At 41.4% G+C, this 16,850-nt stretch overlaps 1 protein-coding gene across 1 annotated transcript; it reads right to left on the bottom strand.

Annotated features, from left to right (window-relative positions):
• Window positions 1–4,805: 4,805 nt before the first annotated feature.
• On the bottom strand, window positions 4,806–13,804 carry NXNL2 (nucleoredoxin like 2). Its single transcript, XM_072860372.1, has 2 exons — window positions 13,371–13,804; window positions 4,806–5,373 (listed from the first exon to the last, which is right to left on the bottom strand). Exons 1-2 carry the CDS (start codon window positions 13,670–13,672, stop codon window positions 5,205–5,207), a joined length of 471 nt encoding a protein of 156 aa, XP_072716473.1. The 5' UTR covers window positions 13,673–13,804; the 3' UTR covers window positions 4,806–5,204.
• Between the last annotated feature and the right edge of the window lie 3,046 nt (window positions 13,805–16,850).

Genomic DNA, 16,850 nt, shown 5'->3' with positions numbered 1-16,850 from the left:
TTCTGCATAGTTCAGTAACTAAGTGTTCTATACTGTTTAATGTATATTATATAACTGTGTTCAGTAATAAGAGCTGCCACAATTTACGTTCTACACAAGTGACAAATGGAAAATACAACATTGCCTTAAGCACCCAGTGTATCTGACTTGACATACATCAAAGAGCTTCACTTTTGATTCAAAAACCTTATTCTAGGGGAATGAGAAGAGATTGTTGGTGAACAGAGGTATGCAGCATTTCAGAAATGATTTGGATGGAAAAGTGACTGCCAACCACAGGAATTCCCTCTATTAGGCAAAAACTGGCATGCAGATCACACAGGTAAATGTGGTAGCCCAAGGTAAAACATCATCGTTTGGAACAAAACAAACCCAACCCTTTCCTACTTTGTCAAAACATCTGAACCTTGTCTTGGAAAAATCTGAAAGGAAAATGCAACTTTCTGTCAAAATAATGTAAGATTAGTGCACCCTTTGTAATGTAATGTTTTCTTTGTCTTTTTTTTTTTTTAAGTGCATTCAGGCTACTCAAGCTTTTAGTGGCTAGATCCAATGACAGACTATTACTATTGCATTACCAGCTAAGTGATATCTGACTTTAGTACAATTGAGAATGACCTGAAATTCTGTAACTAGATCAATGAACTGCTTTTTACTCTGTAATGCACAGAAAAGGTGACCTTGGCATTTTCTGCTTGGTTCACTACTACTGTTTCATCCACAGACTGATAACGAGCACACGTTGGAACTTAAGTGAACTATAGTCATGGGCAAGCTTAACTTTTATTTGGTGATCATGAGGAAAGGACTGAAATATAATCTTCAGGTATGCACATGCGATACTAGTTCTAAGTCAATATAGATGTTAGACCAACTCAGCAGTTCTGCCTGGTTTGTGTTATTCCACAAGCCAATTAGCAGCAGTAGTAGGGCAAGAGAAGTGCTGCCAAACAACATTCAAGCGACAGTAGACAGCCAATGACAATTTGTTAAAGTTAGTGATGGTTTAGAGCCCTTTTCTGCAAATCACATAAGCACATGCTTAAATTCCAGTGGCCTCTGCAGCAAGATGAAGGCAAACTTAAACTGGCCCCAAATCCCTTAATTTTAACTATTTCATTTTCTGTTTTGAGGGTCTCTATAACTGCATAGGCAACTGTCCACAGACAACATAATTTTGTATCTATTTTTTAATACTGTCAGATGTTGATTTTGATATTTTAACCAATACTATTTACAATAATGACGCTGCAAAAGAAAAACAAGACAGAAATATGAATTATTTTGGTACAGCACAGATGAATTTGCAAATTAGAAGACACTTATACATCAATTGTACCTCAGAGAAAAGCAAGAGCTTGGCATCTGCAACAGAAAAATACTCCTGCAGTAAAGATTATTCAGTAGGGAGATAGCTTTGGTGATTAAGGCTGAAAGACTTGTTGTGACCCTAACTCAGAAAGAATCAAAAATGCAGAAGAATTAAAAATGAATCCATGTCTACAATGCCAACAGAGAGAAGGTGCTTGAGGGTTTGTATTTTAAAGACCAACAATGAAAAGAATTATCCTTGAAATTTTTGCATCTTAGGCACATAGCACTGGTAAGTAATCTTGCCTTTAAAAATTCTACTAATATAAGCATTTTATTTATTTGACAATATTGGATGGGAATAGAACTATTAAAGTTTGACAACAGCAGCTCTTCAGTAGGAAGAAAGAATGCCTAGTGGGTAGCAGGGCTGTACGTGATGGTGAATTAATTACAGAAAAAAAACATTAACAAAGAGAAAGATGTTGGTTGCATTTGCTATGATAATGTTTATTTCATGTCTGAATCTGCCACCATGCTCTGCCTCTTCCCAAAGGCTATGTTCAGTGGTCACAGGAAAGCCTCCAGCATTCATCTGCAGCTAGTCATCCTCCTCGAAAGTCATGGTATGGATCAATTCACAAAGTATCAACTTATAATCCCTGCCATTTTTCCTAGCAAAATAATTCTCCATAAATTCTACAAAAAATCAACACTGTAGGTTCTTAAGCAATCTTAACATACATTGCTTCATAAATCATTTACTAATAATGGGAAATATCTTGTCCAATGGAATAAAGAAGGACATTCTTCCTCTTAACCTTAGTTGGTTTTTAGTTGATTCCTTTATGAGTGTGCAACATCTATCAATATCACTATGCTACCCTCTCTTGTTACATAAAAAACGGCATTTTTCCTCCTCATTCTGAAAAAGTACTAGTATTCACTAATATTCAAGGTAACTGTGACTAAAGATGGAGGGTAGAAAGTTGCTAGTGAATTGAAGATATTTAAGAAAGTTAAAGGGACAACTCTGTAAATTCAAATATTAGTACGCTGGTAAGTTTAATTCCCACTGGACAAACATTCAAAGTAATAACAAGCCTTATGGTCGTCCCACTGAGATCTGCTCCTCTAATTTCACAAGGTGCTGGTAATAAGCAAATATTTTCCACTACCCTGTACTTTGTCTATGTCAAACATACATTATTTTAGCACTGACAAGGAAAAATTTTCTGAGCTTCCAAACACTGATGTGCAAAAACAACAGCCCTTGGTTGAAGTCAAACTAGGTATTTTGTATAGTATATATCTTTGCATCATCATGATGAATTTCCTAGCTGAATTTTAATTTGAATCTGTGTTACTGAATCAGTGCGTCAATTAATCAAAGGACCTAACTCCACCTCAGTCTTAAAATACTGAGTTCTTCCATATAACATACATACAAACAATGAACCAAGCTACCTTGGCCCAAGTGATGCCCGATATCTGGTAGCAGGTCACAGTGAATGCTTTTGCTATATAATTCATTCCACATTCAGGCAACATTATTTGTAAAAACTTTTGGAAGCACTTTTATTATTCTTTTCTCATCTTATGTTTGAAATACATTTGCCATTAGCTGGTCCCAGCACAGCAGGCAGTGCCTACACATCACTTGCACTGAAAATTCACTATGGAGCTTAGTATTCATTAGAAAAGAACCTGACCATTATTTATATGGTTAGATGGCAAAAATTATAAATTGTCTGCAGTAGCCCCAGATGTCATTTTAAGAACAGCTGTAAGATGCTCTGACTCACAACTCTGCTGAACACTTCCTAGATCTAATATTTTTCATTTTAAATTCAGTTTCTCTAGAGTACTTGCTTTTTGATATATTGTGAGGAACACATAACTTCCTTTACATATATTCCCTCCTATACACACACTCTTCAGGGAAAAGTTATTTTTTCCTCCATTACAAGAAAATGACACAGCTGTGTTAAATGATAAAATTATCCACACACACCAATTTCAGGTATTCCTTGCTGAGTTTTCTCATGGTCAGGCAAAGGTTCCTCAACAAACAAGTGAGAAAGTTGTAAATGGGATCAGTAAGCCAATGGCTTCAGAAGGGACATAGCAATCAACAAAACAAGGCTGAAGTAGAATCCGTTTGAGCACAGGCATGCAAAGAAGTGCCAGCAGAACAGCCATGTTCTGCTGTTCTGGGGAAGCAGCACGCTTGGGTGCCTCGCTGAAATGCCTCTACACTAGTGCACACAGCACAGGACAGACAGGGGGAGGCAGAAGTCTGTGTGCAATTACAGGGCTGTGACCTCCTTGGGATGACAAAGATATGGTGGGATAGCTCACACAACTGGAGTGCCGCAATGGATGGATACAGGCTCTTTAGCAAGCACGGGCTGTGAAGGCAAAGAAGGGGTATCGCACGTCACGTGACAGAGCAGAGCAGCTAGAGTGCATGGAGCCTATGGGCCATGATTAGCAGGCAGACCAACACAAGTGCTCCTGTAGCACATATAAGATCAACCTTCTGGTATCTGCAACCCCAGAGACTACAGGGAAAGTCTGGAGCAAGACAGACTTACACTCAGAAGAGGACCACCAGAGTAGGAAGTCCTTAACCAACTTGCACCCATGAGTGCTGAGGGAGCTAGCTGATGTCAGGTCATGTCCATTGTGAGAGGTTCCTGATGCTTGAAAAGAGCAAATGCCACTCGCACCTGGCTGAACAGCCAGGCCCAGAGGGTTGTGATCAGCAGCATGCAGTCCAGTTGGAGGCAAGTCATCATCTTCAGGAAAACACCATTAAAATTAGAACCAAGAGGAAAGCTGAACATGGCAAGAGAACTGAAAAGTTAACTGCATCTTTATTGGGAATGACTTGTAATAATTGAGTAATCTGGATTTGAAGTGTTAGTAATGTTAAGTGCTAGTAACTGGACTAATAATAATTGAGTTAAAGCCTTTAAATTCTAGTCAACAAACTCTTGGCTTGCATACGAAGTGTTTCTTTAGCTCACCAATTGCATGGTTGTTTGGCCTGGGACCCCAATCATGAAGACTGGCTATCTGAATGCAACAACTGGTGGAAGATACAGGCAAACCAGGCTGTATTTCAGATGCAACATGAGCACTCAACGTAGAGAGCTGGTATCATTTTTGATGTTTGCTTCTACACACTTTGGCAAAAGGAGATGGAAAATGCTTTTTTCTTAGACTTGACCTGACATTAACTTGGGACATGACATAGCTTACCTCTGGATTTTTAAACTTGGCACTGTAAGGAAAACTCAGCAGAACTTAAGTCCCACACAAAGTAAAATAAAAACAAAGAAAAGTATTTCTTCAGTACTGACAAACAAATGTGTCCTATTTAAAAATCATGGCATTTTCTTATTAGCTTGTTAAGGTAGATAAGGAAGACACATTAGACACATATGCTTCATAAACAGTTATTTATTAAAGCAAAAAAATTCCTTTTCTTAGTAAAATATGTGCTAATCACCAGAAAAAACTGTCATCAAGAAAAATAGGTTTGTGCATATATAACTTTTACTGTACAGATTTTGCAAAGTAAGTGTTTGCATAGGTTTCACAGTGCTCCGTTATTACTGTCTGAAACGGCCTATCCTCCTGAAGTTCTTCAGTATTATCAGGAATGCTTTGGTTCATACCGAATATAGTAGACAGAACAATACAAATAAAACAATAATCACATTTTATGACTCACTGGAATAGCTAATCTTCAGGTTGAAAACAAAATTTGTTTACAAGCAAAGATAAATAAGCCTTACCCTTCTTGTTCTGAAGAAGGCAACAATCTTTTCAGAGTTCTACCAAGTTTTCCATGATGCCTTGTCTTGCTTTCATCTGCCAACTTTTTAGCTAGAAAAATTCTGAAAGATATCTGCACCCTCAAGCCAGTTCCGAAAACAGGATAGCCCTTTGTCTCTTATCTGTTTTCTTCCCTTGTCAGTAATGACTTCTCCAGTTTGTTTCACAATCACCAGTTTAGGAATTGCTGTTATGTTGTATTTCTTCTTCAGATCACTGAGGGGAAAAAATTAAAAATAAAACATACCATTAGGGAGCATTTTAAGAGAACTCGTAGTCTCTCATGAATGGTACTCTGGTCAGGATGCATGGGAGAGCAGAAGTGATGAGTGCCTGGGCTTCCTCAGAGTTTGAGGCAGAGCACTGGACAGCATAGGGAGATGAACAAGGCTGCAGCTGGGAGTTTACATGGTGAAACTTAGCTCAGGGAGTTGAGAGAGTTGCAGCACCCATCCTGTAACTGCTCTTCACCGCTGCCTGTAGGTTCCACAGGAGCAGAGACTGACTCTGAGACTATAAGGAGGTCCATGAAAGGAAAGTGTGACACACCCTTCCACTTTTACTAGCCAGAAACAGGCGTCTTCTGGTCCCTTTTTACTGGATAGGAGGAAGATCTCACTTAAATTAGCATTAGACATTTATTCCCATACAAAGATGGTCAAGTGTGTGAATCCCATAGAGCTACTTCCTATAATCTCCATTAAAGCATGATGCATAATCCTTTAGTGTAAGCCGAAGAGACTGCAGAAATGCCTTAAAATCCCTCAGTGAAACAGGCCTTCTACATACAGAAATGTAAGCAATAGAAAGATTTGGAATAAGGACCACCCATCTAAGTTGTCCAAGAATAAAATTTCAACTCCTCCTCTGTCCATCACACAGACAATAGTGGCCACTCCTCTACGTCAGATGGAAAAATCCAGATAGATTACAAATAACTTGGTCTTAAATAGCCTGTTGTTTTATAACAAAACATAGTTAAAATACAGTTAAAAAATTAAAAAGCCATATAAACAGTGATGTTCCATGAATGAAATCAGGATCTATTCAAACAATTGATGAGTAGGTAACCTAGGAAAAATTAAAGACTTCTGAAGGATGGAAATTTAATGGGATCAAACTCAAGATACATGGAAAAATTAATAAATGGATTATTAATACTGGAAATAAAAATAACATTTGGGAGGGAAAAACCTAGAGGACAGAACACATCCAAGGAGAAACAAAAATACTTGCTGACACTGGCACACAATAAATAACAAGGCATGACTACTAATTACATACCACAGAGATGAAAGTGCACGAATAGCAGACTATCAGCCACACGAAGCAGTAAAATAGAGTTCACTGTTTATATAGATGAGTAAGATGCAAATAAAAGGAATATGCCAAAAGAGAAGAATCAAAGAATACCACATAGTAAGCCACATCAGTTGAGCATGACACAGGCAACAGAAATGGCAAAATGAAAACCATTTCCAAGGAAAACAGTTTAACAGCTATGACACAATTTGTTTGTTACAAATTGTTACAGGACAAAATAAAGAAGAGGAAAAGAGCAAGGCACATGGATCTATCTTTCTAGAAAGATAGCATCTTCTATACAAGAAAATCACCTCATTTGGAAGGGTGATGTTTCAATGCAAATGAAAAAGTAAAATCCAGAACACAAGTAAGCCAGAAAAAACAATTTTGAGACTAAGACTTAATCACTAGCACTGACAACAACTTTTTGGCATGAATTTTATTAATTCACAACAGATGTAATTAAAAGTCAATTACCTCTGAACTCATTAAACCTCTCAATGGACATCACATAAAAATCAGAGTTAGTTGAGAGTGCTGCTCAACAGGAGGAGCCTCAAGTGTTTCCAGGCCCTCCAGAAGCAGTTCACTGCCCCAGCTCCAACTCAGAAAGAAAAGCAGATAATGTCTGAAGTTTCCTGCTGTGTTTATCAGGACACTGCAAAACCAAATTATTTCCAAATACATGGCAATAGCAAAAACACTACTTTCATTAACACCAAATGTCCAAAGAAGATAGGAAACCATTTGTTGAATACAAATAAGCAGACAGAGAAATGGGTTTAGACTGATGGTCATCAAGTCAGAACCACATCAGGGTGTTTCCCCACCCTTTCCAAACTAAGCTAAAAGGTAGGAAAAATATTACACATCTCCTACCACGTTACACTATTCATAGGTCATCCTCAGCACACCTATTCATTGTCCTAGATGTTCACATTAGAAAGCCATGACTGAAACTATATGGATGCTACTGAATTCATAATGTTCATTTTGGAAGGCAGAATTTAAAGAAAATACCTTCTAGCACATCATCCTCACAAGTGATATTCCACAATTTTAGCGGTAGGAATGCAAGCTATGGTGACAGACATGCTGGTATCTAACTGGAAAAGTGAGGAACATAAAACCTATACCTAAGATGCAAGTTGTGCAGTCTAAAAGAAATCCCAGAAAAATGTAATGACTTTTAAGGAAGAGGTCACATGTTCCAGAAGGTGTGTAAGAAACAGGTTAAGTGAACTGTAATATATGAGCTAAAAATAACAACACTCAAAACAAAACTTAAACACTAAATGGAAATGTAGTGCCTGAGCACCATCACTACAAGCAAGAACATCCTAGCTGTGAGAGGTACAAATGCCGAAGAATTTTGATTGAGTAGAAAAAAAGATTTGTAGACATTGTTAAAAAATAGAAGACATTAATATATACTCTGTGATTTCCTAAAAAAGAGGAGGAGTCTTAAAAATACAGAAAATAAGACTGAAGTGAAATACTGGCCCAGACGAGGCATTCCTGAAACACATCTTTCCTTCTGTATTTTTCCTTAAGAGAAGAAAAATCAACAGGTGAAGGATTCTGCTCTACCATTACACTGGCCAAGCAATAATGCAGGAAATATTACAGAAGGAGCAATGATATGGTCTAGCAACAGGTTTGCTTTCTCAGTGAATTCTGAAATAAAAGCAAGCAATCAAGAATCTCCATAGACCTTTCTGAAGTCTGCTAAAATGGGAGAAAAAACATTCTAAAGCAAGTTCATGTAGAAAGTACGTAACAGACTATCACCTCATACCACTTGTATGGCAAACAAGATGGGTGGAAGATGCATTTTACTGGTTCAGCGGACAATAAAAATAGCTCGAGATGCCTAACTCAATTGTAGCCATTGGAAACAGAAGAGTAGGAAACTGAAGGTAATTTGCTATGGAGACTGGAAACTAACACTTTGCTTTCCTAAGGGAATGCATATATAGCTTATCCACTCCAGCACAGAATCTTGTTTACCCAGCTTCTGGGCTGAAGGTTGCTTGCATCAAACCAGACTGAAGCATGCACAGATTTTGCTTACATTGTGTGCAACTTGTAAAATGAATGGACCTGAAGAAGGCTCAAACAGTTCTACAGACAACACTTCTTAATCACGGTGTACATGTGTACAGGTGCTTACAAAAATTATTTTTTAAAACCTGTTAAGATCTTTCTCTCCTATAGGGATCTCAAACCCTGAGACTCACCCACACAAACTACATATGCGCCATGGGACTAACTCCAATGACAATTTATGAAATCATTAACTGTAAATAGAAGCATCATATGCACTACAAATGCAAACTCAATTCTCTTACAGTAAAATACAGCAATGTAACTAATGACATTTTTAAAAAATCAGTTGCTTAGCTATTCCCAGGTAAGTGTAAAGGTACATACAGTATCTTACTGACTAGAAAAATCTAAGACACAAGCAGACAAAGCAGAAGAGGAAGCTATAATAAAAGACAGCTATGGAAGACTGAACAAGTAACCGTTGTACAAACACAGGGAATCTTTTACCCAAATCCTTTGAGATATCAAACCTTGGCCATGCAGGTTAGAACATGAGAAGGCAACATTCATTCACATATGAAATACCAAAAAGATTAAATTGAGGCAAACTGGAAGTCATTGCAATTGTTCGGTCTCTTGATTCTTACGAGAAGGCTGGATGAAAGTTTGAGAGCACAGATTTTATATTACTAGGTAGTACTGGCATTGGCTGGGATGGAGTTAATTTTCTTCATAGCAGCTTGCATTGTGCTGTGTTTTAGATTTGTTACTAAAACAGTATTGATAACACATCAATGTTTTAGCTATTGCTGAACAGCACTTACACAGCACCAGGGCCTTTTCTGATTCTCACACTGCCTTGCCAGCGAGTAGGCTGGGGGTGCACAACAAGTTGAGAGAGGACACAGCTGGGACAGCTGACCCCAACTGACCAAAGCGATATTCCAGACCATATAATGTCATGCTTAGCATATAAAGCTGAAAAAAGGAGGAGGAAGGGACTGACATTCAGAGTTAGGGCACTTGTCTTCCCAAGCAACCATTACACATGATGAAGCTGCTATCCTGGAAGTTACTAAACATCTGCCTGCCGACGGGAAGTAGTGAATGAATTCCTCACCTTGCTTTGCTTGTGTGTTCACCTCTGCTTTATCTGTTAAACTGTCTTTTATCTCAGCCCACAAGTTTTCTCACTTTCACCCCTCAGATTCTCTCCCCCTTCTCACTGGGGCAAGGAGTAACCCAGCATCTGGGTGCCTACCAGGGCTAACTCACAACATAAGTGAGTATTTTTATGTAAGGATTTAAGGTCTATACACAAGTTGGTTTTTGATGACACAGAGCAAAGTGCGTGTCATATTGGGAACATAAATGGTACATTTTATATACTTGTGTAATGTGATATCTGACGATATTTGAATTTTAACAGCTTTTACTTGGAAATGCTTTCACTTGAAAGTGATGGGCACCTTGCTAATCTGCTTCTAGCAGTATACCCTGTAATACACAGCTGTATGTCTATTTTCTTTTAGCTGTGAATTTTCTGCATTGTTAAGTGTTAGTCACAAACAAGCACATCACATGGATGGGATCCAATATTAAAGTATCTGTTGAGATTTTGGAACAGCAATCTAAAAAGACTAAGAACAGGCAGTGGCTTTTAACTGCTCAGATACTTTCACTTTTCTCCTTCTGCCTTCCTTTTTTAGCCTCCCCTTCCGCCTTCCCCCCCCATTCCTGTAGGTGCCAATCTACCCTCATACCTAAAGCTTCCCAGTAGAAAATGTAAGCATACCCTTTTTATTTTCCTTTTTCAGGAATTCTTTGGGATTCCAGTTTTCACTGAGGGGTACAGGACATGGACTCAGTAAATACCTGTCTGTCTGGCAGCCTGCAAAAACTACTAGCATGTGCTGGGTACCCAGACAGAGAACAGCCTTTCACACAAGGGTTCGGTATAAACATAGCAGTATGCCTTTGTGTATCATAATTAAAACATCAGTCCCCATTTACTAGGATTTGGCGTTGACATGTTCTGTCCTACTCCTGCTCTTCCTCTACTATTCCCTTTCTCCTCCTAGTGCTCAGTTCCTACTAGATTGTCTTCACATACCCCTGCAAGGATCAAAAGCCTGTGCCTCGGGCAGCAAAAATCAACATTAAAGCTGCAAACAGTCAAGGCATCAGGAGCAGTATTTCCTGTTAGTCATGCCACAGACTACATAAAGTAGTAAAGGTGCAGTCCCACCTCCGGGAAACAGTCAGGACTGACAGCATTGGAAGAGTCTTGAGATCCTGCTCTGAATTCAGCATTTTGCTTCTCTGCAGGTATGTGCAAGGTGTTACACTTAATACATTACAAGCATGAATGCAGGCTATTTCTTAACAAGACAAAATTCATCCCCAAGAAATTCCATGCTTCCGGTTGTGAAATGTGTTTTAGATGGCAAATTTAAAATTGGCTCTACTGTGCCTAGAAGAGACTTCCCTCTATGCTGAACTTATGTATCTTAAACTCTGAAGTCACCAACTAGAATATTTTAACTTCGCTGAAGATACTGAAATGCCTTATTTATATAGTCCACAAAAGAGCAACCAATTTGAATTATTTACAATAGAACTTAAAAAATATTAATGAATAATGTTCAGAAATTATGAACATTTATGCTAGTCGATAATTTATGTTAGTCGATTTATGTTAATTTATGTTAGTCGATTTAAAAATTACATTCTTACTTAGAACTAGTATTTAGCCAGAATTATAGTTTGGTTTAGTGAACACGCATCCGTCTGCTCTAAGTCTACAATGATTCACCAGTATCCCTGAAGCCAAACTACCAGCTAATTCAACCTAAGCACTTTGAACACCTCCATGCAGCCCTTTGTTATATGCAAGAAACACAGCTTCAAAAACATTGCCTTTTCACATGCCTCTGCACTTTGTTCTTCAGTAAGCCACTTCAAACGCTATGATCTTGCAGCTATCCCTGACAGGACAAGCCATTTTTCTCTACAGGATTCTGAAGGGCATTATGGACTGCCACAGAAAAGCCAATTAAACTATCTCTGTACCTCCATTCCACACAGGCAAGAGCAGAGTCAGAAATAGACCCCTAATCCTGAAGGTGTAAGCGCATTTGCATAGTCTATGCTGAACAGCTTGCTGGATGCAGTAACTTCAAGTGCCACATTTCCATCAGGAAATTTGCCTGAATTCTATTAGGATTAGTAGTTAACAAATACAATCACTGCCTAGGGAGTCTTTGGAGAACTACAAAAAACAGCATTGCTATTTGAATCTACTTTTAAATCAATGGAAACTGTCATTAAAAAGGCCTAACATTAATTGGCTGCTGACATCCAGGAATGAGCCAAGGAAGGATGAAATAGTTCCTGGCTTCAGGCTGTTTGCTCTTGAGGTTGTCAAAGTGCACTGACAAAACAAGGTTAGTAAACCTGCTCCGCGTTGAGTGAGTAGCTAGGGTGTTACAGAGCTCTATGCCAGGTAGCACACAGGGATGGATCTTGAGTTAAATGAATGCTAGAAGCTACTAGAAGCACTAGGATAGAGTTCTTTGTTACAAGAACAAATCTTGTTGTGAGTCTAGTTACACAGTCTATGTTTAAAAGTCACTAACTCATTGACTTTGATGACATCTGTAATAATATTTTCCACAATCTACTTACACATTATTTAAAGGGAAAAAAAATGCCTTTACCAGTATTCACATGTATTTTAAGTCTCCAGTTATAGGCATTTCAGTGGCCCTAAACATCGTGCCCCTGAAATCCCATTCTATACCTCTTGATAGGAGCTAAATCATATTTCTGACAGTCATCCAAACAAGTCTGCATCCTTGAGTCAGGTCATCAAAACAGTTCTTGGTATTATCCTTCACCCTGTTACTTACACATGGTTGCGTCCTTTCCTTTTGTTGTTCTGCTGAGCAAGCTGCCTACACAAATGCCCCTTTAGAAGCCTCTCAGCACAGGAATTTCACATGCTAGTTACCATGTGCACTTGCCACAGCTAAACTCCAACTGTTATTACATTTCTTTCCCACCTAGCTTACCTGTATCTGTCTGAAATGCAGTTTGCTCTGCTCTCCTCTAAGCTGTTCAGCTATGAGTTCTACTGCTTCTTCATTTGCCTTTTTTCTAGAGCATTAATAAGCTAGACAACCCAGAAAAACCTTAATAACAACTACTGCTGTGCTGAAAAACAATCACTTGATCCTCATTTGCCGTTAGCCTGTTTTTGACTCACTATTCAGGTCAACTTGTAATACTTGGGGTCTTTATTAACCCTGCCTCAGAGATCTTTTCAATCCTAAATGAAGTATGCAAAACTAGTCTTCCCTCATCGCGTTCTTTACAGATGTAACAGGCTTAAGCCAAGTTACTTCTCTGAAGAAAGTAAGCTGTTCGTTCAACGTTAGTTTGTGGTACACCTCCGTGGGAGTGCAGGGAGCGCCAGCTAGCAGCGGCCGCTGCCCAGCGGGCAGGACGAAGGCAGGACTACACTGCCGGGACGCTGAACCGTGCGCTTCACCGAACGGAAGACGCCGCAGCCGCGATTTCAGAGCGTTCAGCGGGAAGGGGAGGAGTGGATCGGGAGGGCGGGTGGAGGTCCCGGGGAGCTTCTGCATCAGAGACTCCGTTGTGACATCGTACCGCTGTTACCGCACCGCGCTCCTGCCCTCTCCCGCACTTCGGAGGAGGGGTGCCAGCAGAGGCGCTGACGGCGGGGCAGACGCACCCCGCCTGTCGCGGCCTGCCAGGCGGGCGCAGCCCCCGGCCCGGGCGCCCTTCGCGGGAAGGCCCGGGAGGGGCCGGGGGTCGCCGCCGCCGGTACTCACTGCTTGTAGGGGTCGTGGAAGGGCAGGGCCAGCCAGTCCCCGTGCATGGCGTGCATGTAGCCCGCCATCTCCTCGGCGCTGTGGTCGGAGGAGATGAAGACGACCTCGAAGGGGGCGGGGGGCTGGCTCTCCTCCAGCAGCTCCGTGTAGAAGTCGCAGAGGACGGGGGTGAAGTCGCGGCACGGCGAGCACCAGCCGGCGGAGAAGTACAAGCCCACGACTTTGTTCTGCAGAGCCTCCTCGGGGTCCACGCTGCGGCCGTCCTTGCTGACCAGGAGCCGCCCGCTGAACACATCCACCATGCTGCCACCGGCCGGCCCCCGCGGGACGCAGCAGAGCGAAGGGTGGCACCGGGGGCTGCGAGCCCAGGCGGCCCACGGCACCTCCACGCCGGGACCTTCTTCCCGCCCCAGCCGCGCCACCCAACCCGCCCAGGGCACCGGCTCCGCAGCTGCCCTTCCCCCGCGGCCACCCGCCACTCGCACCCGCGCAGCCGTTCGCCGCCGCCGCCGCCGCCTTCTTTATACCCGCCCGCCACCGCCCGGGACCGCCCGCCACTGACTGACAGTGTCGCTGGCCAATGGCCGCGTCAGTAGGCGTGGCCACGCCCCGCGCTCTGCCCGTGCCGTCGGTGGCGGGGGTTCCGGAAGCAACGGCCGGCGGGTCCGAGCGCCGGCGCCGGCATGGCTGCCCCCCGCCGCCCGAGGTCCCCGCCGGAGCTAGGCGAGTACCCCGCGGCCCCCACTGCCGGCGGCTCGGGGACGCGCTGGGGACTGCAGGGGCGGCGGCGCAGGGCGCAGTGTCGGCCGCCTCCCCCGTGGTAGTCCACGAAAACACAGCTTTTTTTTTTTTTAAAAAAAGAGGAGTTTCTGAAGGTACAAGTCGTGCCTGGAGGGGTGACCCTGCTCAGCCGTACCAGACAAGGCAGACGCCGGCGCCGGCAGGCAGGCGGGCGGCGGTGGCTGCGGCCACGGCCTACGGCCCCAGCGGAGGGTGCGGGGTCAGGGGCGGCGCGGCAGACACACCGCGAGGCTGGCTGAGCTTTCTGAAGGCACCGAACTCTTAATACATTTAAGCAGTAATCGCCTTCACACCAACGTCAGACCTCTTCAGCTTGTCACGGATTTCGCCTTCTCTCCCCTGAAGATCTCGCCACACGGCTTGGTCAGCTTTGGCACTGAACTGTTTTTTTGTTGGACATACGGCACTGATTTTTTTTCTAGCATGGACAGTCAGCTGAATTCTGGTTATAAAAGGGGCTGTCTATTCTCTATCCAAGCAGAGCAGGAATTCTCATTTTATTCCAGTGCCTTTGTCATCTGTTTGGGTTGAATAATGCTTTTTTTCCTCCAGCTGATACTGAGTTAGACATTAATAAAAATAGCATTATATTACAAATATGCAATCTCTTTTCTGCCTAAAGCAACCTGCAAAAAGGAAATGAAAGATGATTTGGCTGTAGGAGACTTAAATTACAGTTTAATTAAAGGGTCATGGTAGGGTGATAACCACACCTGGTACATTGTCTCATTTTCATTAATTGCACAATACCCAAATAAAAGACAATTTATCTTAAACAAAAAATTATCAATGTCCCCCAAAACAAATTCTAGTATTTATACTGGATACTTCAAGTGTCTAATCATGAAGCTACCATAGAAAATATTTCACATTAAAACTGTGTATCCAGATGCATTCAAGGCTTTTACTGTTTTGTTGGTCCTTTTTTTTAAGCTGCAGCCTCTCAAAAATCTGTCAATTTTATTTTCGGAAAAGACAGAGTTGTGACAAGTATGATTCAAATACCGAACAGTAGAATGGAACTAATGTTAACCATGATGAGTGCTTGGTTAGGTAAATTGCAACTAAGTTCATAGTGAAATGAAGTCCAATTTCTTGACACCTGACCATCTACTGACCGCATAGCGTGCACTGTAAGAACTGCAATTCTTGAAGTCAAAAATTCAGATTTAATTTTGTACAGGAATAAACTGAGCACAGGTCTCCTCCCACACACATACCTTTCCTTTTGAGATATTTTTGAAATGTTTTTTTCTTCCATTGACTTGACCCAAACTTTTGGTTATCTACTGCCACTTTCTGTCCCGAGTGAAAGAAACAAGGTATCATTTCAAAAATTTGACATGTGAGAGAAATCCCAAAGAAACACCACAAAAGTAACCCAGCAATGTTTTTTTTTTCAGTAGGCTTCATCAGAAGTAACCACCTGGTTGTAGGATCAGTTTGATTTGGGAGATGCATTCATCTGCCCTTTCTCTTACCCCTTTTTCCTTTTATTACGCAGATATACTGCTAATTGAAAGACTGCTTGCTTCATGTGCAAAAGCTCACACATCTTTAAAAAAGCATGAGAGTTCAGCCATTATTAATTATTTTCTAAGAGATTTGTTTATATACGAATTAATCTTGAAAAATCAGGCCTTTTTATTTATGTCCTAGTATATCTGACTAATTTGTCATTACTATTCTGATACTTTAGTGGAAAAATAAAAATAATTGCTTAGGTGTTTGGAAAGTGATTTTTATTCAAATGCAATATTTCTCCATTTTCATGGACTCTTGAGTTATGTTGTTTTCAAATCCAAGTATCTGTTTCCAACACAGAAGCGACATTTAAAACGACGTAGTCCTCCCATCTCTCACATCTCCCATCAATCCTTTCTCCAAGTTTTGAATGCTGATGTGTGCTGTTCCCCGCTTCAGACTTCTACCTTATGTCAGAAGTAGAAGACAAAAGGAGATTTTCTGAAAGGTTGCCTGTTCTTAAAATAGCACAGAAGGGAGTCCAGTTCACCTGAGCCTTTGATTTGCCACACTGTCTGCCTTTGTGAGACCACTTGTGAAACAGGATGGAGTTGCAGCCTTTGGAGCCTGTAGAGTCACAGGAAAATGGAAAAAAGTTTCCATGGAAGCTCAGGCTACCATAGGTTCATTATTGATATTCCTACCAATTTCTCCTTCAACCAGCGAAAGCATATTTTCTCAGATACTATGAGCTGAAGCAATGACCCAAGGAACTTGGAACCATCTCACCTCTATGTGTTAGAAAGCTGATTCACCAGGTACGATACTATTCCATGAGAAAAGGACATACTGAGATGGTCTTCGAGGCCTCTGGGCACACAGGGAAAAGTTCCCAGCTACCTACAACTCCACAGGGAGAAGGAGCTGGATGCACAAGGTGCGCAAGGTTTGAGCTTACAGTTGTCTGTACTAAGCTTGTTGACAAATATAACAAGCAAAGAAGGGAGTCCAAGCTGACAGGGGGTATAGCTGTAACTAGTACAGTGCTTTGCTGCTTCCTCTGTGTGTGCGTCCACATGCAAAGCAACGGCCATTTTTTACCTCTGGTAATTCCTATAGCTGGTAAAAAGAATGATCCTGTATATGAGAAGATAACTGTACTACCTTCTGTAAATTGTTTCAGTCTGGGTACACTTCCCCCTTCCCTAAGCATAC

Source organism: Ciconia boyciana, chromosome 4, assembly GCF_034638445.1.
Source record: "Ciconia boyciana chromosome 4, ASM3463844v1, whole genome shotgun sequence".
In the NCBI taxonomy this organism is placed as follows: Eukaryota; Metazoa; Chordata; class Aves; order Ciconiiformes; family Ciconiidae; genus Ciconia; species Ciconia boyciana.
This window is presented reverse-complemented; position numbering and strand designations above follow the sequence as displayed.